Source organism: Pezoporus occidentalis, unplaced genomic scaffold (assembly GCF_034315485.1).
Source record: "Pezoporus occidentalis ecotype Australia unplaced genomic scaffold, CSIRO_AGI_Poc_V1 ctg149, whole genome shotgun sequence".
Classification (NCBI taxonomy): Eukaryota; Metazoa; Chordata; class Aves; order Psittaciformes; family Psittacidae; genus Pezoporus; species Pezoporus occidentalis.
In genome coordinates, this window is record NW_026913305.1 from 2,728,875 (window position 1) to 2,754,861 (window position 25,987).

The 25,987-nt window shown below is 46.9% G+C and overlaps 1 protein-coding gene across 3 annotated transcripts in view; it reads left to right on the forward strand.

The window, feature by feature from the left end:
* The window catches only part of SRGAP3 (SLIT-ROBO Rho GTPase activating protein 3), a 115,849-nt gene that overhangs the window by 75,742 nt on the left and 14,120 nt on the right, over positions 1 to 25,987 (forward strand). For 2 of the 3 annotated variants that reach the window (XM_062610778.1, XM_062610776.1), the window contains exons 6-15: positions 485 to 613; positions 11,721 to 11,942; positions 12,431 to 12,532; positions 12,780 to 12,977; positions 14,263 to 14,347; positions 16,731 to 16,758; positions 20,571 to 20,673; positions 23,262 to 23,322; positions 23,726 to 23,803; positions 24,890 to 25,024. In XM_062610778.1, the coding sequence (XP_062466762.1) occupies positions 485 to 613; positions 11,721 to 11,942; positions 12,431 to 12,532; positions 12,780 to 12,977; positions 14,263 to 14,347; positions 16,731 to 16,758; positions 20,571 to 20,673; positions 23,262 to 23,322; positions 23,726 to 23,803; positions 24,890 to 25,024 (1,141 nt within the window). Of the gene's footprint in view, positions 1 to 484; positions 614 to 11,720; positions 11,943 to 12,430; positions 12,533 to 12,779; positions 12,978 to 14,262; positions 14,348 to 16,730; positions 16,759 to 20,570; positions 20,674 to 22,557; positions 22,589 to 23,261; positions 23,323 to 23,725; positions 23,804 to 24,889; positions 25,025 to 25,987 lie in introns of all 3 variants that reach the window. The other variant, XM_062610777.1, reaches the window with a different exon arrangement.

Below are 25,987 nucleotides of genomic sequence, written 5' to 3' on the forward strand. Positions count from 1 at the left end.
TCTGTGCTGAAGTGGTGTGCCTGAGCAAATGCCCCAGCTCTGGAGCACATCTGCTGTCCTACAGTTTTGAATTCTGGGTCCTGTTCTAAATTCTGTAGCTTGGGCCTCTGGGCCAGATTCCGCTTTGATACAGCTGCATGAATGGAGCAAGTCCAAATGTATGTCAGTGTTTCTGGGAGGGAGATTTGGCCCTCTAATTTTGATTGATGCCAAAACCTCCATAAATGCACAGCTGAAGGAGGAACATCTGTGCTCGGGATGCACTGGGTGCAGCTGAACAGAAAGCACTCGTTGTGCATTGGCTGACGGTGACAGGGATATTCAGATGTGATCTCCTCCATCCTGGAAAGGGTGCCTGTTTTCATAGCTGATAACAAATTAACATGTCACACCCAGGCTGCAGGGTGCTCTGGGGCCCTGCAGCAAGAGAAGCTGTGAAAGTAGCATCCTGTTTGTGCTCTGACAGCGCATTTTGCTTTTTCAGAGACAAGCCAAATACTCTGAAAACAAGCTGAAGTGTACTAAAGCCAGGAACGACTACCTGCTGAACCTAGCAGCCACCAATGCTGCTGTCAGTAAATACTACATCCACGACGTCTCTGACCTCATTGATGTAAGTGCTTCCTCCCTCTGTGTGCATCCTGCCCGTTTTCCACTGATAAGTGCACAGCTGAATCTTAGGGTCCTTAAATGAGCTCTCATGTGGTGGTAATGAAGAGGGTGATTGTTGGGGCTTTAAAATATGCTTAACTGGGGCCTGAAAATGTGCTTTAAAGTTGAATTTTTTTTTGTTTTTCTCCGCGATGGTGCGTTTTCTTTCCAGCTGAACACACACATTTGACTTTCCCCTCAGTTGATGTAGGCATATATGAGCAGAGCCAGAGTTGCCATGACATGGGAGTCATAGAATCATAGGTTGATTTGGGTTGGAAGGGACTTTAAAGCTCCTCCAGTTCCAACCCCTGCCACGGGCAGGTACACCTTCCACTAGAGCAGCTTGCTCCAAGCCCTGTGCAACCAACCTGGCCTTGAGCACTGCCAGGGATGGGACAGCCACAGCTTCTCTGGGCACCACTCATATTCAGCCTTCTCTGAACTTTATGGTGGCCACATGATCATGCAGCAGAGTAATTGGTTCATATTCATGCTATGTACAACTGCTTTCATCAGTGCCTGGAAATAAGGTGGACGTTCTCATTGTAACTGCAGGGTATTGAACTAGCCCGAGCCAAACGCTTTGCTGAGTGCATAAGCAGGGGAGTCTGGATTGAACTTCGTGGTTCAGGCAACCTCCTTTACAAACTAGATATTGCTTGTGTGTTTTCTGCACCTTCCATGTTGTATTATGAGCTTGTTGAGGTCCTGTTACCAGTATATTCGGTTCTGCCCTCAGAACCATGCAGACATGGAGGGACCGTGTTAATTCCTTCATTTGCTGATTCCCACAGATCAGGGTGTCCTGGGGCTGGAGCTTCTCAAAGTCTAGGGCCTTTGATGGAGAGTTTGCCTTGGGGCGAGCCAGGTGGGCCTGAGGTTTCCTCCTGGCCCATCGATTAGTCTGCATTTGAAACAGATAAACTCTTATGAAGACCAGATACATCCTTGGTTTTGTTGTTGAAACAGAATTTCTTCTCTCTACCACATGCATCTGCAGTTTCTATGAGGATGAGCAGGCACGTAGCTCTCCTCAACTTTGGTGGCATCAAGCACACGCAGGCAGTTAAGCACACGTGGAAGTGCTTTTCTAGCTAGGGAGGAGCTTGCTGAGTTGTACCTTAAGTGCTCTTTGCACAAAATAGCCTCAAGGCAGGAGCTGCTGAAAGCAGGTTTCTAGTGATGGCAGGAATTGTTTCTGTATCAGTGACTCCTATGAGCTGCTCTTAAATGACTCGAGAGAAGGGATTTCCATTTCTTTCTTTAATAGTCATCTTCATAGTGGCATAGAGTGCATGATGCAGTTTCTTCCTGCTAGAGTCGCTTCAATGAGCACATAAATAACTGATCTGTAAGTACGGAGTTAGTCTGCTGGTTTCATTGTTACCCAGCTGTATAATTTAAAATGTTCCGGAGTGTTTATCTCATTTCCTAACTCAGTTACATTACTCTTCTAAGCATTAATTAAAGTAAATCTGATACAAAACCCCTGATGACTTCAAGATTTCGAGATAAAATATTTTTAGCATATTCTTTGTTCTCTTTAAGATGTATTTAGCCATATAAAAAAACTACTAACTTGATGATAGAGACGTTTGAACAGCAAGGTATGATAATACCTTGATCAGTCTGTGGAGCTTCTGCTTTTATGTTCTCTTTCTCATTTATTTTTTAAGCTAGAATGACTTTTATTAATGGAGTTTTGGGGACTTGGACTTCTTGGAGAGCTGCCGAGTTCCATTTTAGTCCTGGCTGTTTGTATTGCTCCTCCCAACTTTATTTGCTTGCTGACACTTCCACTGGAGTCAGCAGATGGCTTTTCTTCCGCACTTCAGGAATCCCTTCAGGGGACTTTAACTAAAGTGTCTTCAACTCTGTGCAGTTAAATTCCCTTAGTTATATACATTCTGTTCACCAAAGAAAGCAAAATCTTGGCTGTGGGAGCTGCTCACAGGTGTCCTAATTTTAAATCCTCAAAGGAAGAGCAGATTATTTGAGCAGACTTTTGTACAGATTCAGTGTATTGTGCACATGCATGGCGGGGAGAGTTTCAGCACAGATTCCACTCACTGTATCCCACTAGTACTGAAAGTGGTTGAAAGAAAAGGCAGTCATCAGATCCAGCAGCATTGGGCTTCCTATAGGTTTGTAATCCACATGAAGGAAAATAAAGAAAAGAGATTGTTTTGAAATGAAGAAAACAGATATTTTTAGATATAGTTTTAGAGTTAGAATTTTAATCTTAGTACGTTTAACCATGATAAGAAGATGGTGCTATTTGCAAGCACCAGGTCTGTACCATGGCGATATGCAGGATACAGGTCCTCTGTCCCTTGGGGTAGCCCTGCTGTTTAATGGGACACAGCAGAGGGGCTCTGAGCATAGAAGGTGAATTTTACCATTGATCAAGAGCCAGCAGAGCCCTTGGCTGCAGCAATGTGAGCAGAGTAGGCAATGCAGGGCCCTCTGTGTCTGTGCAGGGGGAGTGTGTCTGCAGGACATGAGTGTGGAGGGGGTTCAAGGTAGGAACAGAGTTCTGGTTTAGCTCAGGACTTGGCTGACTGTGCTTTAATGGGATCCCACCACTGCCCGTGTACTGCAGTTATGGAAGTGCTCCTGGCTTCTCCACCCTGTGTCACCAAGGGGAATGATTAACGATGTAGCAGGCAGTCTTTCCAGGACACAGGAGGGTTGATGGTGCTCTCGCACACCCTTCGTATCAAGCACAAATTGCCATGTGCAGGTTTTGATTTGCAGGCAAATCTGAACCGTCAGGATGCTGGAGCAGCTAATTTAGCACCATTTCCCCCAAATCCCACCTGGCTCAGTCTCGCCCATTAGGCACAGCCTTGACATATCTTGTGCCCTCGGCATCACTGCAGCGCAGTGACTTCTATAACAAAGCCATTCTGCTAATCTCCTGCTCTGGCGAGAAAGGAGGTCCCAGCTGCTCCGGGAAAGGGTGGAGAGTCCTCCTGGGGCTGTGGTTTTAATGAGAAATGTAAAACTCGATCAGAGGAGCCGTGAAGTGGCACAGAGCGTGTCTGCCCTCCCTCCGTCTCCAGTGGCCTTTGTTTTGTCCTTCAGAGAGGAAGAGAAGAAAGCAGAGACAGATCCAATTAGACTTGGACCCAAAGAGCTGTGCCTCTTCCCTCGAAAGAAGCCTGTGTTTATATTAAAACGCCTGGGTTCATCTCTCATTTCTGTCATTAGCTGTGTGACCAAGTTAATCTCTTTGGCCCCATATGTGAAGTGGAGATAAAGCTGCTTATCCATCCCTCTGGAGTTCTGTGTGAAATGGCTGTGAAATATTTTGAAATGGTCACATGAAAGATATCACTAGATTTAGTGGGGTAAAACGTAGCGGTCGGTGTCAATACGTCCTGAGCCACCAGAACTTGTTCAGCCTCCTGTAAATCCTTTTAAACCAGCAGCTTGCTTCTCTATGGATTAGTGTGTTTGGCATATCTGAGGCAAACAAGCAAGTAAAAGAGAGGAATTGTGAGCAATTTAATATTGTTACTGCCAAATGATTCAGTCCCTAGGAAACTGAGCTGATGGCGTTGTCGTTTTTCACATGGTCAAGTGATGCTTATTGAAGTTATGGAACAGAAATGGCAGTCAAAGTTGTTCTGCCAAAGATCTTCAATTGCCTTTACTTACTGCATTTTTGAAGCAGTGTCAAGAGAGTAGAGGCCAGAAAAAATATATATATAAGTGTATAATACATCTTTAAAGAAGGACTAAAGAAAAAATGAGGAAGAAAGGAAACAGAGCAGAGCAAATAAGAGCTATTTGTTTCCAGCTAGCACTGGGTACTGTGCAGGACTAGGAGTTAAGCTGCTGTTACCTGGTAAGTAGGGTGATCGATGGCAGACTAGCAGGGATGCTCAGGTTTTAATCTGGGACTTTCCACTTGCACCAGTGAGGCACAGGGTCCAGCGCCGTGCCAACAGCCTTGGCAGTGGGACTGGTTGAGCTGGGCTGTCAGACACCACGGCTGTATTCCATGTGTGGGGCTCAGCCTGCCAGATAAGAGGGAGACTCAAAGGTGTGGAAGCCACACACCACTTTATTAGGATCTATTTTTAGGCATCTCCTGCAGCTCATGTCATGGTTGTTTCTGTCGGTGGCTAATGCCTGGGCATGTCTGTGCCTGCAGAGCTTTGCTTTGTGCAGCACTTTCCCCGTGTGACTGCACAGGGATGCTCCCCTGGTCTGAGCAGCTCTGCATGATGCCACTTGCTTTAATGAAGAGATACTGATTTATACAAGCAGCGGGTCTCTTGTGGGGGTTTACTCTCTTGTTTGAAGTGATTTTTTTCCAGCATAAAGAGCTTTCCAGTTCCACAAAGGCACAGAGGTTCCTCCCACCCTGTCCTTTGGCTGGGCTCTCTGCCAGATACCAGGCTTCTGCCAACCCCGAGAGCCAGGTATGTTTTATCATGGAGACTCCATGCAAAGCATCATCATCACCACACTGTCCTGCAGAGCAGCATCTGTAACTCAAAACCTGAGCTCTCCCAGGAGGAGTGTTTGTACAGCAGCTTACCACGTGTGCAGCTGCAGCTAGGAGACTTGGCTTCAGGGTATTTCAAATAAAGTCAACAGTGCAGCAATAAAAAGAATAAACAGCTTCCACCAAGAGGAATTAGGCTGTCTCAAGAGGCTCCGTGCCCTTTACTCCACGGCTCCTGTGTCCCCCTTACCCAGTTTACCGCAGGGGCAGCAGTTTGGGAATGCCACCACAGCCCACAACTGTCCCTGTGGCCAGGGAGGGAGCTCTGGAAAACAGAAAATAGGTGTTTTTAGGAGGTGCTGTCAGTGACTTTGCAGAGAGCAGTGAGATGGGGAGCTACACAGACACATGAGTGACAGCGCTTCCCAGTGGGAGGCTGCAGTGGATGCCAGCGATTGTCCATGACTGCACATGCAGGGGATGCTGTGCTGCCCTGGGGGTGGAGAACAAAGCCCTCAGCTGCTGTGGCTGCAGAGCTAACCCTTGAGCTTTAACAGTGGGGCAACAAAACACACCTGAGCTTACAGGGAGCCCCAGGCAGTAGTCCTGGTGTGTGAATTGCCGGGGCAGGGCAGAGGTTGTCAGTGGAAATGGGTAATAAAACCAGAACTATCCATATGCCTTTAAATGCTTTATGCATTTCAAGAGAATTAATGGGGTAAAAAGGGTTAGATATGTATGACTTCTTTCAACACAGAGCTGCTGTGGATGCAGGAGAGGAGGGGAAGGAGCTGCATTTATTTACTTGATTTCCTTTCAGGAATTTCATAGGATCATAGAATTTTACATAAAATTTCACATAATTTTTTCATCTACCACTACCCCAGTTTAGTAAACTTACATTACTCTTCTGTATGCAACTAATAATTAATAATAGCTCCCTGTTCGTAAGCAGGAACCATAAATCATCATACTCTAATAACTAAGCTGTTCTCACAGTACTATATTAAACTGCAAGAATTGAAGCAATACCCACTTCTTAAATTTTGCCAGTCCTGGCTTTAATAATATGGCAAACCTATGTTTTTTTGCCAAAGTTTGCATGTAGCAAACAATTTATTCCTCACGTGGATACCACAGACATTGGACGTAGCTTGCTAAGTTAATTAAGCCCATGTGCTGATTGTTTTATGATTTAGAAGTGTCATGCAGGCTGTAAATCTTACTGTCTGAAGACTATGATCAGTCTTTGTCTGATAGACCTTGTTAGACTGGTACAAAAAAGCCACAGTACTTTCCTTTAGAGAGCGGATTTTCTTCTTGATGCTTCGGGTTGTTTTTCCCAGTGGCTTGAAAGAATAGCCTTGAAGTTTTCATGTCCTTAAGAGATCAATTTACCAATGCATTCATCTTAAAAACAAAACCAAACCACCACCCCCTCAAACCCAAACAAGCAAAAACCCTCATCCCCAAAATCCAACCCACCAAACAACCACAAACGCCATCGAAAAGCTTCCAGAAAATCCACATGGGAGAGGGTGTAGGTTAAAAACCCTCCAGAAAGAAGCCTGCTCGGGGGACCATAGAGTTAATTAACAAGAGTTAAATTCAAAAAGGACTACGTAATATTTGGCTCTGTAATACTTACAGTTAAGGAACCTTTGATTAGAGATAATCAAATCTCATGCTTCAGGGCGCGAGTTGATTACTGCAAGGGTCAGGGAGGATCCTGTCCTTCCCCTGCCGTACCCACACATCATTCCCTGTTTGGCTAAAAATAAATCAGTTGTTCAGGAGTTTTTATGTCTTGGTTGCTGCCTCAGGCAAAACACTGAACTTGATGGACTGTTCCTCTGGAAGAGATTTATGGCGACTGTCAAACACTGCAAGCCAGGCTGTGGTGTGCATGGGGGACCCTTCACTCAGTTCAGGAAACACCTTAAAAACATGTACTTGTCACTGGGTATAGGAGAAGGCCTGCCTGGCAGCATACATCACATCCACCTAGTGTTATGGCATGGGCTTCCCCATTCCTGGCCTCAGACCACAGAAACCTAATAGCTCCCCGTTTAATGTGTTACGACAGCTGATGTACTGTGTTGTGATACAGGCATGGTTTTGTTGTGAGTCAGATATACAGGAACTCACAGTGGGAATCCAGGGTAGTTTGGTCCCGTGCTGTGCCAGATGTGCAGGTCACACCTTCACCCCATGCAGCTGATGTCTGAGGTGTGGGCTGCGTCTGAGCCCCTCCATGTGGGTGGTGTCTGGGGGGTGATGCCAGCATTGGCATTTTGTGGGCAGGGGAAGGATTTTGCCATGTGGTGCTGGGCTGCAGCACACCTCTGCATGGCGGAGGGACCTGCCTGCAGGTTGGTTTCAGGTTCTTTTCTTTGCCAGAAGAGCTGCTTATTAGATTTGGATAGGCCACAAATTGCTAAAACTTTAAAGATAGGGTCTTTCATTGCCTCTCTATTTAAGAAGTGCACTTTCTAGGGATGCACCCCCTTCCCAATGCTGAGTTCAGCAGCCCTTGAACCCCCTGGCGCAGTGTGGTGAGTGCCTCCAGCACTGCATCTCCTCTCCTTGGTACTGCCATGCACTTCAGCATCCCCAACAGTGACATCAAACCTGCAGGGGAATGAATGTTAGGGGCGATATTCATCAAAGGGAGAAAGCACTTGCATTTGCTTGCTTCTTCCCATCTTTTCTGGGCAATTAATTGTGGTCGCTGATGCGTTTCAGCCCTTTCTGCCTTCTCCTGGTGTGGTTTAATTTCCTTTGCTGTCTGGATGCGGCTTATAGCGCAGCCTGTTTGGTGTGATGCAGCATTGCTTTTTCACAAGCATTTCTCATACCTTGGCTACAGTACCTTTCGTAGCAGGGCTTGTTTCGATGCTGCTCTGCTTTGAGGGAAGTGCAGTGATTGCAGGCTGCAGAGATGTGACTGTTTTCTCTATATTTAACACCCAGCAAATAAATGTTCTACATAAAAATGAACGAGAACAGCCTGTTTGTATTCTCTTTGAACATTCTTCCTAAGATCTGAAGATAAAGGTGTGAGTTAGGCTCTCACATAGCACCCAGCATTGTCATGGCCAAGCACAAACATCATTCTGTTAAAACATTATTTCATGTTTGTGACAGACACATCAAATATCTTTTAATTATTTAACCAGCGAGGAACCTTTTAGTGTTTCTCTTTCCACTCCTATGTCTAAAATGGAGTTACTGGCCCTGGGATTCACAGCCAGCAGTGGTCTTCTGCAGCCCCTGGCACCACCTCTGGTGCAGCTCCAGGGTGAGCAGTGGGACACACACACACACACACACATATATTTGGCTCCTTCCACAGTGTTTTGGCCCAAACCAGGGGGCTCTGGGGTGTCGGTTTATTTCTCAACTTGAACACTGTAATATTTCCACCCCTTGCAGGGGTGTTACCAGACTTAATGAATTAATATACTTAGAGCTTTGAGCTCTCCAGATGAAAGGCACTGCAGAAGGGCTAAGGATTATTATTTGTGGTTCTAATTTATTTTCCATCAAAGGGATGAGAGGGGTGAGAAAATGCCATTTGTTCTGGAGCTGGGAGCAGGAGCTTGAAGTCTTTTTATTCTTTCTTTTTCTTTTCCCCTCCCCTTTGTGTGTTTCTCTGGGAATTTCATGGAAGTCCCTGAGCTGTCTTTTCTTCTCTGGGCACCAGTGTGTGAAGCAGCCGGCACAGTGTTAATCACCAGGGACTTCAAGGGCTGTAGCATGTTAGGGAACTGCCTGCCCTGGTTTTCAGTAGCAACTGATTTCCGGGCATTGCAAATAACTGCTAGCTTCAGCGTGAGTTCCGCATCAAAGTAAAGGGAAGATTTCACATGGAATTCTTTCTCAAAAGCATCTGGCAACACCCTGAGCCCCATCTCCTTGGGTTCTGTGGCATTCAGTGATTTTCCTTTGTAACAGCTCAGTTTTGTATGCTTTGGGAATTCCCACCCTCAAACGGCAGCAGATATTTTTTCCTGTTATTTTCTTTCTGTCAATCAGCAGTACTTTCCAGGGGGTGGGAGAATGACAGCAAGGGGATGGGAGATGCACTGGGAAGTGTGCGCAGTCCTGTTTTCAGGATGCAGAACTGCAGTCGACTGGTCATGGAGGGAGAGTAGGGTCTTCTCCAGCATTGACATGGGGGTCTCAGCCTCAAACAGGCTGTGGGGGCCAGGTCCACGCCCGTGCTCCAAGCACAGAGCTCGCCTCTCGTCTCCTGGGGCTCCTGGCTTGCAGGGTGCTGAGGACAGCAGGGCGGCTGGAGTGCTGTGTTGCCTTGACTCATCGGTTTCTGTGTGCAACCCTGGAGCGCTCATACAGACATTCATGCAAAGATTATTTCCTGGGAGAGACTCGTGGCGCTAGAATGAGGTTTTGCCCCAAGTGTTGAAGAGAAATTTGCCCTGTTTTCTTGGTTTTTATGTTGTTTGGTGATTTATTAAGGCAGAGCTGTACCAGTCCTTAACTGCCTGTGTTTTCAACTAATAAGATTAGAAGCTAAATAGAAGCAGGATAAGTGGTGGATTATGACCGTTCGATAGCTCCTGTAAAAATCCTCATTATTGGATGTGTGGTTTCACTGCCTTAAAAGACTAGATGGGGATAGGCAGGCTGTTGTGTATCTGTGAGCAGGAATCTGCCCACTGTGGTTTTACTGCTGCTTTAGCACAGACTAAATCAAATACAGCTCTGCCTGTGACTTGATCTGAGCTGAGGGTTATCTCTTCGGATCGGCAGACGGCACAAGATGACTTCTTTGTGCTTGTGGCACCAGCTGAGTTTTCAGATTTCCCATTTTGAGTTTATCAATGCTGATGTTCTGATGCAGAATCACTTTTTGTGCCTTTCTGCACCGGTTCAGTTAATGCCTGTGGGTGCTGTAAAGCTGGAGAAGGTGCCTCTGAAATGACAGCTCCCAACAGGAGCTGCTGTGGAAAGCTTGGTCTTGTTTTGGGTCCTCCTGGCTGTGGTTTTGGTGGGGATACATTGGAGTTGAAGCCACTCACTGTAGGCCTGCTAATGCTGTGCTGGGGTGGCTTTGTTACAGCTCAGACAGTGAGAACTTCCTACTCATTCCTTAATCTGTGTAGCAGATTATTATTCTGCCATATAAATTGTCCTGTGATAGTTTTCAAGTAATAAGATGTTGCTGGCCACGGTTAGTTTGATGCTGCATGCCATGGAAGGTATTTCTCATGGCTTCCCTCTGTTTCTCTCACGGAGGTGCCTGGGCGCATCTCTGTAGATCGCAGTGTTTGCGTGTAGAGGTACCTGAACAGCTTCAGACCAGGAGTGTGCCACAGCTGTACCTGTGCTGTGCCAGGAGACAGGAAGGAATGCACTGGGGATGTGTGATTATGAAATGCCTCGCAGAGGATAAAGCCATAATCATCTAACTTTATGTCCTCTATCAGGAACTCCAGCCCTCTGTTACATCCCAGAAGTACATGTGCTTGTTTTGGACTGCAGCCCTTCTGTTCCACTGCATTCTCTTACAGCCCCACAGCATGGCTCAGGCTGTGTTGCACTCCTCCTGCTTCCAGCATCCTCTGTCTTGCCTTTTCCTGCAGAGCAACATCTGATAACCTCTGGATTTTGGGTGCTGCTTTGGTGTTTATCCTTGCCTCACTCAGGACAGAGCCAGCTAGTCAGACCACAGCCCTGCAGAGGTTTGCTCTGTCAAGGCTCCCATCAGGGATGGGAGGAGGGTTGCTGAGAGTTGCTTTGGAGCTCAGCTGTGATTAAGCATTCGTAGCAGCAAATCCCCATGCTGTTGCTATACTTAACATGCCAAACTCAATTATATTGAGAAGAGAGTTTAAAAACAGGCTTTTCTCTAATGTACAGTAGTTTGGCAGCAATTAGCTCCGAGTTTTATCATTTTCCCCAAGGTGAACATGAGAATGATCAGTTACGCAGAAAAAGCTGCTCCATCATGAGAGAGGAAGGCAACTTCAGAGCGAGGATAAAAGTGTTTGCACATACTGCAGGGCATGTTTCTCAGGGCCACCTTCCTCAAATGTCCATCTGTGTTTGATAACTTTGGGAAAGGGTTTCTTTGTGTAAAAAGTGCTTGCAGGGCAGTTCACAAGGTGAGAAGGGAAGCACTGGGGGCAGGCAGTGGCACAGGACCTCTGGGCACTTCTTTCCTGGGGGTCTCTGTAGGGGTTGCCTTCAGTGGGGCCTCTCTGCTCACAGTGGCCCTGGGGCTGAGCCAGCAGCCAGGAGAGCTGTGCTTTTGGATGATTATTTTCCTCTGTCCTGTCTGAAAAGCTTCTGTGCCCTTCCCAGTCAAGTGAAGGGTATGAAACCATGGTGTGTTGTCAAGGTCCAGTGTGGGGTCGCTGTACTGTCTGGCTGTTTGCTCCCTGGTACCTCTTCTCCTTCAGTCCTTTTTCCTTCTTGCTTTTTCATATGGTATTGAGTACACTGTTAAATGTGCCCTGTTGCAACAGGGCTAGTGTTTCTCTGGGACACAGAGTACTTCTGTGGGTGTTCAATGTACGCATGACCCTCCAGAGCAAGGGTGGGAGTGTTTGTGTCACCATACTCTTCCTTGGTGTTTCAGTGCTGTGATCTGGGATTCCACGCCAGCCTCGCTCGGACCTTCAGGACATACCTGTCTGCTGAGTACAACCTCGAAACCTCCCGCCACGAGGGCCTGGACATCATTGAGAACGCTGTGGACAACCTGGATGCACGGAGCGACAAGCACACCATCATGGACATGTGCAACCAGGTCTTCTGCCCTCCGCTGAAGTTCGAGTTCCAGCCTCACATGGGGGATGAGGTATTGTACTCACCCAAGGGGCTGCAGAGCCCTTACAGCCTGGCTTGGGCCGGGTTTCTCTTCTTAACCATCACTGTTATTTCTGACTCCTTACCCCTCTGTGCTGTCTTCACACACTGCTATTCATGTTTCCTTTCTTAATGAGACACTTTGCTCATTAGGGCTCCTCCTTTCAATCTGCCTCTTGCTCTGTGTCTCTGCCAATTAGAATGCCTGTGGTTTGATTCTCAGCTGAACTGCCCAACAGATTTGTAAAGCAGAGCTTTGATTTACCTGCTGTAATTGGAACATTTCAGAGGGCTGCTTTCAGATGCTGAGTAGAAAATGCTTTGTGCTGGCCCAAGCCCAGGGCACTGTTGGTGGGAAACTGGGTGATATAGCCTCCCTGAAGGCAGTGAGGAGCTTCTGGGCGCTGGAGGGAATCATTTTGGTATTTAAATGTGTATGTATGATCAGTGCATAACCCACTGAATGCTCTCCTGTCTCAGGTGTGTCAGGTCAGTGCCCAGCAGCCTGTGCAGACCGAGTTGCTGATGCGGTACCACCAGCTGCAGTCACGACTAGCCACCCTCAAGATAGAGAATGAAGAGGTAAGAAGTTGCTCTGGGTCTTGTGTTGGCCTCGTGGGCAGCATTGAGCCTTTTGCCTGTTATGCAGGGGGTTTCTTGGGGTGCTCAGGTGTGGAGTCTGTCTAGCAACGATGCTGAGAGCACCCACTGACTGCAGCGAGGGCAAGCACAATCCTGATGCTTAGGAGCTGTGTGTTGGCCATTTGTTTTGGCTCAGAATATGTCACTTTCCTAGTCTGCTTCAAAACCCTGCTTCTTTTTCTGATAGGTACGAAAAACTCTGGATGCCACAATGCAGACTTTGCAGGACATGCTGACAGTGGAAGATTTTGATGTTTCAGATGCCTTCCAGCATAGTCGCTCCACTGAGTCAGTCAAATCGGCTGCATCAGAGACATACATGAGCAAAATAAACATCGCCAAGAGGAGAGCCAACCAGCAGGAAACTGAAATGTTCTATTTTACAGTGAGTCTCATCTCATGCGATAGAGGACACAAAGCATTAATTGCTAGGGCTGAGTACAATTTAAGTGCTCATTAGGAAAGAGCAAGAACCAATTCAGTCTCTTTAAGTATTTGTCTTCTGTCTGATTTGGGTTTGGAATGCGTTCTTCAGTGGTAGGGCAATGCATAGGGAATGACAATCCAGGGTCTGCCTTGTTCTATTTGAAGGAACAACCGGAGCAACCGGTTGTGACTGATAACTTGGAGATCTCAGTGCGAGTGGCTCAGAGCAGGGCAGCGGGCTCCAGCCAGCCTCGCACTATGTCACCATTCAGTTCCTGCTCCTGGAAGCCTTTACAGTTTTGAACCATCAGTGAAGCCCTTCCTTTTTTGGCTCACACAGCTAAAATTTGCCCTTGATCCATGGGGCGAACTGAAGTATTTGCATCTGATGCCGGATGTTGGAGGCTTTGTGACAGCTTGGGTTTGTGTGCACTGGATAGAGGCAGATCTAGGGTACTCTGTTACAGTGCTTGAATATAAGTAATAAGCCATTAGTTCAGCAAAAATAGCCCTCATTTAAGCATGGTTAATAGGCTAAAGATAATAGCATCTTGTGACATATTACATGTGTACAGAAAAGCTTCTACTTTCTCTTAACAGTATTGTTATTATTCCAATTTGGGGGGGGGGAGAAAATTGCAATTTTTGTTAGGCTTGTGCTTGGGTTTTTTTTTAATGCTTTTTGTAAGAATTTGATCTTTCCCATTCTCTTTCCTGTTCTGTCTCCTTCTCTCTCATTCCTCTTATCTGTAAAATTACTTCTCCTGAGTGTTACTGGGTGTCAAACAGTCTCACAATGAGACGAGTTGTGCTGCACAGTTAGTGTTGCCCAGCACATAAAGTGCCTAACCTGGGGAGGTCTCATGCGCTGGGAGTTCTCACTCTGTAGCACTTTTTTGCACAAAGGCAGTGGAGGGAAAGTCTCTTTTGATTTTCCAGGCCGTTCCCAGAAGGCTGACAAAAGAAAGCTTGCTTTGAACTCTTTGGACCTCCTTGCGTTCCCAGGCAGGAGGTGCAGCACCAAGGAGACCAGGCTAATAAGATCATCAGGACTGTGGCTGGAGCAGTGAGAAGTGATTAGACTGCGCTCGGCCCTGCGGCGCATCTGATGTCTGGGTTGTTAGAGCCTGTCAGCCTCGCCGAGCCCCCTTCCAGCAGCCCCCCGGGCAAACGTGTACATCAATGACAGGCTGTTTTTTGCCAAGAGTCTTTACCCACCTTGTTTGTTTTATTTCTAATTCCAGAAATTTAAAGAGTATTTGAATGGCAGTAACCTTATCACGAAGCTCCAGGCTAAACACGACTTGCTGAAGCAGACTCTTGGAGAAGGTGAGTCGCGGGGCTAGGTCCAGGGAGGAACCTTCTCACCACAGGAGACAGTTTTAAACCAGGCGTCATCTTTGTGTTACCTGTGTCTGTGTTTCCTTGAGTGACTGATGGCTTCTGCGGTTGGCTGCTACTGCTAAGTTTAACTGGTGACATGCTAAAATCATTATTTCCTTGGAATATTACTCTTTTCCCACCTTTCTTTGGGAGTGCACTTACAGAGATTTGTTTGAATCTTTGTGTGTCCTAAAGTGCCGTGTTACTTCTCCAGCAGCAAGGAGATTTCCCACCCACTCCAGCCCTCTGCCTTTTTCTTTCTCTCCCCTTTTTTCCCCCTCTTAGTGCAGCCCTGAACATGTCCATTTTCTTGTCCTTGATGCTGTGTTTCTGTTACAGATTTGACAGCAGGAAATGTCCCCCCTGAACACAGGTTTTTGACTTGCTCTAAACTAGAACTGCAAAATCATCCTTGTTTTTAAACTAGTTTTTTCCATAGGAGGCTTTTATTACCCACATTATTACATACACACAAACAAGCTTCATACAACAGAGGGGTAGTACCTCCTGGGGGAGGCAGGAGCAAATGGCTCTAGGTGGGTTAAATTGCTGCTGGGGTAGTGATGTGCAACCATATCCCTTGGAGAAGCTGTTAGTGCTTTCAAAGGGCTTTAAAAAATTGCATGATTTCCAGTGTAAAGAAGATAGATGTGAGTTGTGTCCCAATGCTCCAAGAGGAGAGAATGTATTTAAATTAAGATACACAAATGGTCCATGGTCTTGTTTTAATGATACAGAAATTGGACTCCTCATTGCAGAGTTAATAAAAAAAAAAAGGAATAGCTTTTCTTTTTTCTATGTTTTGCCAAACGTTTTCTCTGCCAAATTTATTTCACCTTAAAATCCTTCTTCTAGTTAGATCCTGCGGTATGATCCACTCAGTGAACACTGAGCCAAGTCAAGGCACAATATGTAAACACAAAGCAGGCTGCAAGGGTAGACACTAACACACTTGCTTTCCCCAGGAGTCTCAGAACTCCATGTAGCACCTTAGCCCCTCATCACCCTGCAGCAGCAGGTCAATGCCAGCCCTTCTGCATCCTCCTCCAGTGTGGGTCTGAGTTCAGGCTTTGACTTCAGCAAGGGGGATGCAGCACGTGCTCAACAGAGATTGGACCCATCTAAACTCTCCCCCAGGATCCCAGATCTTGATGCAGAAAAGGGCTCCATTGATTGGAGACAGTGCCAAGACTCCTGTGGATTGGTGCAGATGAATCTGTTGAAGGTCAATTTGATCACCATCCTGCTCTCTCACACAAGAGCCATAATTAGGAGGAAGAGTGCAAGGTCAGGTGTTTGAATTCTCTAGAGTTGTACAAAAAGCCCCCATGGAAGACTTTCACATGAAAGCTGTCTGAATTTCTCCCAGGCCATGGGATCATCTTGCCGTGTAGGCGTTCAGCAAATATTTAGCCCAGAAATACCAAATGCTGCGTTTCAGCATGAGCTGATTCTCATTAAGAAGAAGTCTGGATTTGCAAAATACTTGTGTGGAATTCATTGCTTTTTCAGTGAGGAATTGGCTGCAAGCTTGCTTTCCGCAAATGCCAAGGGAGAGCAGGAAGGAGGCATGTGCAGCCAAATGCTTCCTTTTATGTGTGTAGAAAGAAGAAGAATAAATCAGGTTTCCTGGCCTTGGGAGAAAGGCACAAACGGAACGTGAAACTAGTTCAGATTTTTTCAGTGGATTGACAAATGCGCTTAAAAAATGAACAGATTTTATCAGTGGTGATAGCTGCCATTTATTTGAGATCCAAGCACTAAAAATACACGAAGGGAATGAGAATATTGACAGCCAGAATAGAGTCTGCCTGATGGTGATTAGATAGGCTGTTATCTCCCAGGGAAAGCTGGGGAATTGAATACTCTGCTGCATCCAGGTGCTATTAGTGGTCCTTCATGAGGCAGTTGGATAATCTCAGGGGCCTCCCTGGGGGCTTCAGCCCTTATCAGACTGCCCCTTTTCCATTTGGCTTGGCCAATCCCCAGCTGGTGTAACTGAGCACTTATTGCAGAGGACCCGCAGTGCATCTGGTTATTTACAAAATGGGCTTCCTATTGCAAATAAACCTTTAATATCAGTGGGATTTGAAGACATTTTCCCTCTCTTGTGGCTGAATCCTGAATTTCCAACATGTCTTTTAGTGGTGGGGGCTTGTATAGCAGCCAGCTCGGCATCTCCTCAGTCTGCAGGGCATGTTCAGCTGCTTCTTGCCAGAAGCCTTTAACCTAGGGCTCACAGAACCAGGAGTGAGTGTGTGAGTGTGTTTTAACAGTCATTTGGTGGTGACTAATGTGGAGACATGATAGAGACTTGTGTTTCTTACAGGTGAAAGAGCTGAATGCGGAACAACCAGGTGAGCAGTTTCTTCCACTTCATCTGCTGCTGGGAAGGGCTCGCTCTGGCAGGAGGAGGGTGGCTGTGGGAAGGGTTGTTTGCTTTGCTACTGACACAGCTTGGCAGGGCTCACATTTAACCAGGTGCCCTGGGCTGGCAGGCTGGAGGGCAGGCGATCCCAGGCTCCCCACATCACTGCCCTGCTCCTCAGCTGCATTGCCTGGAGTGCATTAATTAGGGTGATGACAAACAGGCCCTTGTTTTTGCTGCAGTGTAGTTTATAGCTGGCTGGTTCCGAAGTGCTTGGAAGCTCTGTGTCAGCACGGTGCAGTGCCTTGTAGCATGGCTGGGTTGTGTTCACATAGTGCGACACTGGGTGCCTACCTGCTCCCTACCGCCCCTGTTCATTTGAGGACTTTGATAAGTCTCTGCAAGCCTTTCCAGCTCTGGCTTCCTTGCCTAGTAGTGCAGTGCATGCCTGTAATCAGACCTTCATCCCTGTAGCAGGAGGTAGTGTTGGGGGTGGATATAACAGGGAGGAGACTTTGATCTGTGTCCAGTCCATAAAGCATCTCCACAGCTTGCCATGAGTTTTCTGACAGTAAGACATGGGCCAGCAAAGCTTCCAAACATCTCCCCAGAACATGTACAGTCTTTCTGTGTTATCTTCTTACAGCCCTGTTTCAGTTTTTAATGAAATACCATACCAGCAAAAAAAAAACCCCAGAAACAACATTCCATGTCAGAAATGTTGCAGCAGATGGCAAAGCCTGGGCTGCTTTTCCAGGCAGGAAAGAGGCTGCCTTAGCACAGGGCGGCAGGACAGCAGGATGCCTTCCGGCCGGAGGGAACTGTGCTACTGGCGCCAGGCTGAGAGTGGCGTCAACACTGGGCACCCACTGGGGTATCAGAGCAGGGCAGCAAGGTGCTGTGAGGACAAAGAAGGGCCTTTCCTGCCTCACATCGCTGCACTGATGTGCTCCGAGGAGCTGCCCTTGACTGTGCTCCCAGGTCCCCTTTGCATCAGCACCCCTGCTGCATCCTTTCCCTGCAGGTCCCAGTGCTGCTCTGCAGCACCCTGATGCCCTTGGTGCCCCGGTGTGTTTGCAAGCACAGGGCTGGTGGGGCTGCACACAGCCTGGGAGGTGAGCACCTTGGGGTGTGCCAGCAGGGCTCTGCAGAGCTGGTTGAGGAAAGCACAGCTATAGGGCTGTGTAAGCTCACAGGGAGAATTTGCTCTGGAGTTCTTTGTTTATCAGGAGTGAGTACCCATGGGGTAGTGGTGTTGCAGGCCAAAGCAATCAAAGGAATGAATAGCAGCCTCCTACATGAAGGATGATGGCACAACTCCCTGCTGCTTCTGTTTGCTTGTGCTTCAGCAGTTGTTTTTCCTTCACAAAGGAAAACAAACAAGAGACAATCTCCTTGTGTGAGGCAGTGATGCAAATGTAGGCAGAACAACCTTCCCACCAGGTAGAGCCTGAGGCCAGGCTGCCCTGGCCACCTTGCACTAGGGCATCACCCAGGAGAGGAGATTACATAGCAGCAAACCACACTGGGGCTGTTGTCTGCAGCACAGGCCTGCTCAGGTGATGTGCACTATAAGGGACAGTGGTCATTTCTGCTCCTCGGTTACCAGTTGGAGGAGTGGTTAGAAGCTATAGGAGCATTGAGTCCAATTTCCTAATTAGAGGCATCTGATTAAGGGACCAGCCTATCACAACTGTCACCTTTGCATCGTAGCTCTGTGTAAATCATACATGCCCATTTGACTTTGCTCTGTGAGAACTTTTGCATGAAGGCTCCTAGCACTCATTTTGTTTGCATTTGCAGTCATGATCTCTCCTCTACAGACATCAATACAGCTTGAGGGTATAGGACAGATCAGAAATTGGCTGGAGATAGAGATTTTATGCTGTTTTTCTCCCTTTATTAGATCCAGGCATTTCGTTTTTAATGTCCTTCATTATCAGAAGAAGAAATAAAAATGTGAATAGCATTAATGAAAGCAGCCCTCATCACTGGACTAAAATAAGTTACACGTTTCCATGGCCTCATTTCCAGAAGCAATAGGTGTCTGTTACCCTTGCTGAAGTCAACAGGGTCTTTAAGGTCTCTTCTGCACTGATGAGCACTCTCAGTCACTGGCTATTAGGGGGAGGGTCAGGCCACTTCCTAGTGCTCATGCCTACCTTTTCTGTTCTTATAGAGGTGCTGGTGGGTTTGCTTATCTGTGGTGACTGGGCTCACCTTTTTGTTTGGTGGCTTTCATCTTGGTAATGTCTGCTGGAAAGATGAAAACCCATGCACGTCCCTGTGAATCCCAAACAGAAGTTAGCTACAGGGAGGTTGAGATGTTCCCACTTTCCTATTTCAGGCTGTCTATTCCATTTAGGAGACCTCATAGCAGCCTTTCAGTATCTGAAGGGGGGCTATAGGGATGCTGGGGATGGACTGTTCATTAGGGACTGTAGTGATAGCACAAGGGGTAATGGGTTCAAACTTAAACAGGGGCAATTTAGATTGGATATAAGGAAGAAGTTCTTTACTGTAAGGATGGTGAGGCACTGGAATGGGTTGCCCAGGGAAGTTGTGAATGCTCCATCCCTGGCGGTGTTCAAGGCCGGGTCGGACAGAGCCTTGGGTGACATGGTTTAGTGTGAGGTGTCCCTGCCCATGGCAGGGGGTTGGAACTTGATGATCTTAAGGTCCTTTCCAACCCTAACCATTCTATGATTCTATAAACAGAACACCCTAGAGTTTTCCAGGGATAGCTGTGGTTTATTCAGATATATCAAGGAATATATAGGAACTCTTCAGCTGCTCTCAGTGCTTTTTCAGGCTGATGGAGCACTGAACTGGTGGAGGTAGGAGGCAGGTGTTAACAATCCTGCTGAGCACCAGAGCCTTCATTTTACGATGACATTTTACAGTGTCATCCCTGGCACTAGCACAAGCACTGAGCAGCAGTTTTGATACTTGGCATCCCAGAGAGAGAGAATTGTAGCTGCAGATTGTGGGTACCCGAGACAGTTAGGACCAGCTGTGTTTAGCAGCTTTGCTACTCTCTGGCTTGAATGAAGCAAGTCCTGTATGAAGAGTGTTCCTGGCCACCCGTTGTTCATTCAGGCTGTGGTTCCTGGTGTAGTTACTGCTCTGTCACTGTCTTACTTCTGGAGACAACTGTTTTCCACCATAGGAACTAGGGCTCCAGGAAGCCTGCAGCGACAGCTAGTTAGATCGCTGTATGTGGCTGCGGCTCAAGTGTGTCTGACATGGAAATACTGGAAGAATATGTGGATGAAAAGTGGTTGGATGGATAGTAGCTTGGCTTATTGCTGTTAAGTGCTTCTATTATCAAGATTAACTTGAATTTATGACTTAAATAAAGGCTATGGTCTTGACCTTGACTTAAAATAGCGAACAGCTCTGATTTTGCGCCAAGCAGCCTACAGGTTGGCTCTGCTACTCTTCAGATACCCGCCAGCTGCACCCGGGCTCAGCCTCACCTTTGGGACCTGCAGAAGTGAGGCCATCGTGGCGTGGGCTCCAAAATGAGTTAGCTAAGTTAGTGCTCGAGTAGCACTGTATGATGTGACGGTGTGGAGCCCAGTGCTTTGCAGGTCCCCTGGTCCCGGGGGAGCCATGTCCATGCTGGAGATGCTGAAGCGTGAGCGGCTGCAGAGTGCATGGAGCCACATGTCGAGTCCTCACAGAGGGATTTTTCTATTTGATTTATTTCTTATTCTTGGTCATAACCTTTGAGATCTCACCCTGTCATTGCATTTACGTTGGTGTTTTGTTGATTTATTTTGTTCCATTTTCTCCCAGGCCCCCATGTCTTCCCCCTAAGCCACAGAAAATGAGGAGACCTAGGCCTCTCTCAGTCTATAATCATAAACTCTTTAACGGCAATATGGAAACGTTCATTAAGGTACTCGCTGGCTGACAGTAGGAGTTTATGAACGCTCTGAATGTAATGGTGGCTTTCCTGTCCTAACTGCTGGCTGCTTTCCTTCCTCGGGGGTGTCTCTGGTCTGTCCTGCACCCAGTTGACGTGGCCAGTACAAGCTTAGCCTCAGTGACAATTTCTCTCCATAGCTGTCCTCATTTATTCCTTGCATTTCTCATCCTGTCACCAGCACAGAGGCAAGGTAGCAGTGAGGACCCTCGTGGCTGGTGGCTATGCTGGCAGGCTGTGTAGCACAAAACACTCATCATCCTGTGCTGTTTCCACCCATGCTGGGACGGAAGATCAGACTGCCCCTCAAAGGATCAGCAGTGCCTCCCACCTCCCCCTTTTCCACCCATTTTTCGTGGTCATTTCCCCTGTAGCTGAGGCAGACAAAATAACTCAAGCTCCTAGAAAGTGCTTCCTGTTTGTAAGCCTTGAATTGAAATACTACACATATGGCTGGCTGTGTGGGAGGGTAGACATGCTATCCTTATCCTTAAATAAAATACATTAATAATAACCAGCCCAGCTGGCTCATCTCTGTGCCAATGGCTGATCAGTGGCTGGTGCCATCTCGTACAGCTCGGCACTTACTGGGAGTCTGAAGGCTCCTTCCCGCAGCCCCAGCAGGAGGGAAAGCCAGCAGCGAGGGCAGGCAAGAGCCATGGCAGTGTGGAGCTGTTTGCTGCTCCCATGGGAGCTCTGAAAGCACCAGGAGAGGTGACACTGCAGCTTGCACTGCAACCCTTGCCGGCACTCAGCCAGGGCCCCAGGCTCAGCTTCCAGTGCTGGAGCAAAGCGATTCCTAAGCGGCTGTGAATGGTCTCCTCCAATCCTCCAGTCTCCTCCTCCTCCATCACTGATAATGTGCAGCCTTCATAAATGTGGGCTAGAGTATTTTCTTCATTTAAACTGGGATGAACCCAGATGAACTCAATATCAGTGCAGTCCCAATGGAAGGGGCCCTGCCTGTCCCAGGAAATTACCCAGAAGAAGTGATTTGAGGAGAAAAATGAAGAGCTGCGGATGTGGGATTTGTCCCAAAGGACACCTCCAGCTATCTATCTGCTAATCCTCCAAAATCCAGCACTTTGCTATTGCTTGGCTGCTGGAAAGATTTCCAAAGGAAGTAATGCAGTTCCAGTTGCTTAGAGTGTTTAAATCCTGCTCTGAAGAAAGCTTTAGTGAAAACACTGTAGGAAGCACTCATGACAAACTGCTGGATTAGGTAAACTAATGGGCATTGTACATCTCAGATTTATTCTCTTAGGCTCTTTTAGTGCAACCATAAGCCTAAGGGTGAAGTTTATAAACAGTGCACAGTCACAAGTAATATACAGACCTGACTGACAAAGCCAGTAATCCCTTTAATACTTGTGATTATTCCTTCCTTAAACTGATTTTTATGTCCAGCCTGTCTAGGGCTGTGGAGGAGGAATTATCTGCAATGGAAATTCATCTGAGCAGACGGGTGTCCTGTGCCAGTACGGGCTTCTTACTGACAGTGCTGTGCTGCTGGGGTTGTCCTCGAGTCTGGGACACAGGGTCCCTCACACCAGAGTAGCTCTCCCCAGAGCTTTGCCTGCAGCCCGGGCAGCATCCCTGGGCTCTGAGAGTGCCGCAGCATCAGGGAGGGAGGAAATCCAAGAGGCTGTTTCTGCAGGTCGCTGAGGCTTGAGTGCAGTGTGCCAAATGGGGTTTGGAAGGGAGGGTGCACAGCCTGAAGGCTCGGGTTGGACTTTGCTAAGCTGCCATTGCATTTGAGCGTTCATGGCCTCCGAAAGAGGTGCTCACCTCTAACTGAACTTATCCTTGCTTAATCTTTTCTTTTTCTCCCGCTCTGCTGCTTTTTTGTGTTCTCAGAGGAAGGAGGAATGCGCGAACAAGAAACCAGGTATTTACCGGAGGCCCGTCTATGAGACGAAGTAAATTAACCAGAGACATGCAACCATGCTCTAATGGAAAAAAACAACCAAACAAAGCCCCTGAGGAAAATAAATGTCCACTTAGGCAGTCAGACACGGCTCACGTTTCTCCTTGAGCTCCTTCCACAAGGGGCCTGGAGAGAAGCAGCTTTGAAACACAAGCCAAAGCTCACCACAGATTCAGATACCAGCAGTTCATTTCATGCCCTGTGGTGTTTTGGTGTTTGGGTTTCTTTAGCAGCTGCTGACAATGGCTTTTTAGGTGAAAATATTGTTATAAACTCTGTTATTGGAAGCCTGTTTCATCAGATATAGCACAAGTTTTATTTCGGCTCAGCATTACACCTTTGAAATTCAGTAGCTGTGATCCTGTTGCATCGGTCCCCGGTTTCCACCAGATAGTGAGCAGCAGCCTTTCACGCACTGATGAAAGCTTTTTTAGTGCATAGCTGACTGCACATAGTATACTCAGAACTTTTTGATGGCTTAATGTGCGTAACACCTCCTTTTCTTACCTGTCCTCTTACTAAACTCCATGACACTGATTTTCACATCTTCTGGTTTTGCGATCCTTAATGCATTTCCCGTGTTTTGTTATCAATAAACCAGTAACTTTTAACTTTCTCTTTTCCTTTCATGAAGGATTCAGGACAGGCTATTCCACTTGTAGTAGAAAGCTGCATTCGTTACATCAATTTGTATGGTAAGTGATTCAGTAATTCTCACAAACTGTGTGCAAAGGAAATTAAGTATTTGTGGTTAGCAGTGAAATACAGTAGAGATGCCTACAGCCCTTGATACACGGGCTCATGTAATAATTACAGTGCCATTGCCTGTGATGTAGCATTGATGGCTGGCAAATATTTAGGTGGTGTTAGCACTTACTCAGGTTAAATGATTCTCTCAGGCCCCAAGCCAATGGGAGCCCTTTCAACACTTTGATCTGGGGGGCCTTGATTGGAGAATACAAGCAGGAATGAATTGTAACAGGCCTTCTTGTTCTGAGCTTTTCCAGGTGCATGGACTCATGGTTTCTCCTGTTCAGTACCAGAAAGTACCACGTACACAGTTACAGAAATCTCATCTAAACCATTGTTCTTTTCCAGGCCTTCAGCAGCAGGGCATTTTCAGAGTCCCTGGCTCCCAGGTGGAAGTCAACGACATCAAGAATTCATTTGAGAGAGGTGTGTTGCCAGCATGTGCAGCTACAGCTGGGATGCTCTGCTGGGAGCAGAGATGGTTGTTGGGAGTTTCAGTGTGTGGTGGGTGCATTAGACATTGTGTAAAGCCTGTGCTGAAGGCTTTTCTGCTGAGACACAAGGAGCTTTTATCCCCTTCTAGCTATCTCAGTGTTGTATCTCCAGCAGTAGTGAAGAATCACTTAGGGAAAGAGTATGAGAAGTAGGGGTAGGTGCAGAGTTCTTTTCCACTGTCATTAATGAGGAGCATGAGAGTCATAAAATAGTTTGTTGGGATCCATTTTCCTCCTTCTTGCAGTGGTTTGTCAAGGGAGGAGCAGCATTGCTGTGTGTACCTGGGAACAGTATTGGTTGTGGAGTTGCGGTGATTCTGTTGAGAAAATCACATTGAAGGTGCAAGGCAAGATAGGGCAGAGCAGTCCTGCTGTCAGCAAGTGAAGGTGGAGCTGTGAAAGGGACAGTCTAGATGGGAGTAATGGCCTCTGTGGCATTAATCTTTGAGAGCATTGGAAGGCTCAGGGTGAACGTGGCCAGGAATAAGGCAGTGATGGGATTCTCAAAGGCTGGAGGATTTGCACATCCCATTTAAGAGGAATCAGTATCCAAATCCTTTAGGCATTGAAAGCCTTTTATAGATGTAAGTCACTACAATGCTATCCAGAACCGTTCAGTCTGTTCCAGAGGCATAATGGCACCCTCCAGTTAAGCCTGTCTTCTTGGGCTTTCACTCACCATCATTTATTTCTGCTCAGCTCTCTGTGCTATTGCTTTAAATGCAAAAAGCACTGGGCTGGAAACTGTGAAGGAAAACTGATTAATAACATCCTCAATTTCAGGAAAGGTTCAAAATACCCACAGTAAGCAGGTTTTTAGTAGGTAGGGCCATAGCATGTCTCAGCAGGATGCTGTATAAGAATACCTTATTAAGCTCTTCTCTTGCTGGGAAAATGCAGAGTGTTACCACACAGAGGAGGGTTTTCTGTCTGTGGGAAAGTCAGAGTTTCCTCTAAGCTAGCTAAAAACCACATATCAAGTCCCACTCAATACAAATGAAAACTCTTCTCTGGGCAGGTGAAGATCCCCTTGCTGATGATCAGAATGAACGGGACATTAATTCAGTGGCTGGAGTCTTGAAGCTGTATTTCCGAGGACTGGAAAACCCCCTCTTTCCTAAGGAAAGGTTTCAAGATTTGATATCTACTATAAGTAAGTACATGTGACAGCTCCAGGGAGAACAAGTACAAGTAAATGGGGGTCATTAATTGCTTGAACAGGGTCAGCTGTGGTCCTGCCTGCACAGATCTGCGGGTAACAATGGTTCCTGTGCCTGCCCATCACGTGTCACACAGTTGTGGCTCCTGGGACCCAAAGGAGTTTTGGTGCTTTAGCTCAGTGTCTTGTTAGTAAACATAGTGAAGATGAGTAACTCCTGGCTGCTCACAAACCTTCTCCAGCCCCTGGATCTACAGAGTTGGTTTCAACCTCACTCCATCAAGTGTTTGCTATGTGCATTCCCCATACCAAAGGGAGCCAGAAAGTGCTCTGAGATGTGAGGGGTTTTAGTCACAAAGGTCTGGGATTCCTGCCAGGGAAAGCCCAGTTACTTCTGTCCTGTCCTGAATTCTCCTCCCAGCTCCACTTGTTCTGGTGCAACTGAAGAAACAGATATCCCAGCTGGGGTTTATTTCTCTCAGTACCTTGTAGTGATGACATACATTTATTGGCAAGTCATGGCAATTACTCCCTGGGGGAAAAGAAGAAAGCAGAATGAATCTGATGTTTCGGAGATGATGGAGGAGGGTGTTGCATGGTTTGGCTACAGGATGACTTTATTTTACAGGCATCAGGGTTGTTTTGGGGTTCGAGTGTCTCAGTACATGGGTAGCTTCAGGGGGAATGACTGGCAAATATGTACTGATGTCCTGCATTTGGCTTTCCCTGCTCATGGCTCCTTCCCCCCTTCTTAATGTGCATTAGTGCTAGAGATTTAGTGATGTCAAGACAGACAGATGATATCTAGAGGGGAATGGTGCAGGGATGGGCTTGTTCCAGAAGGAGAAGAATGTGTTTTTATTTGTCAAGAACAGTTGTTTTGTACATTAGCTTTAGGAAATTCACTGTTGCCTTTCTGTTTTATGTGTAAAACAGGCAACACATCTGTAACATGGC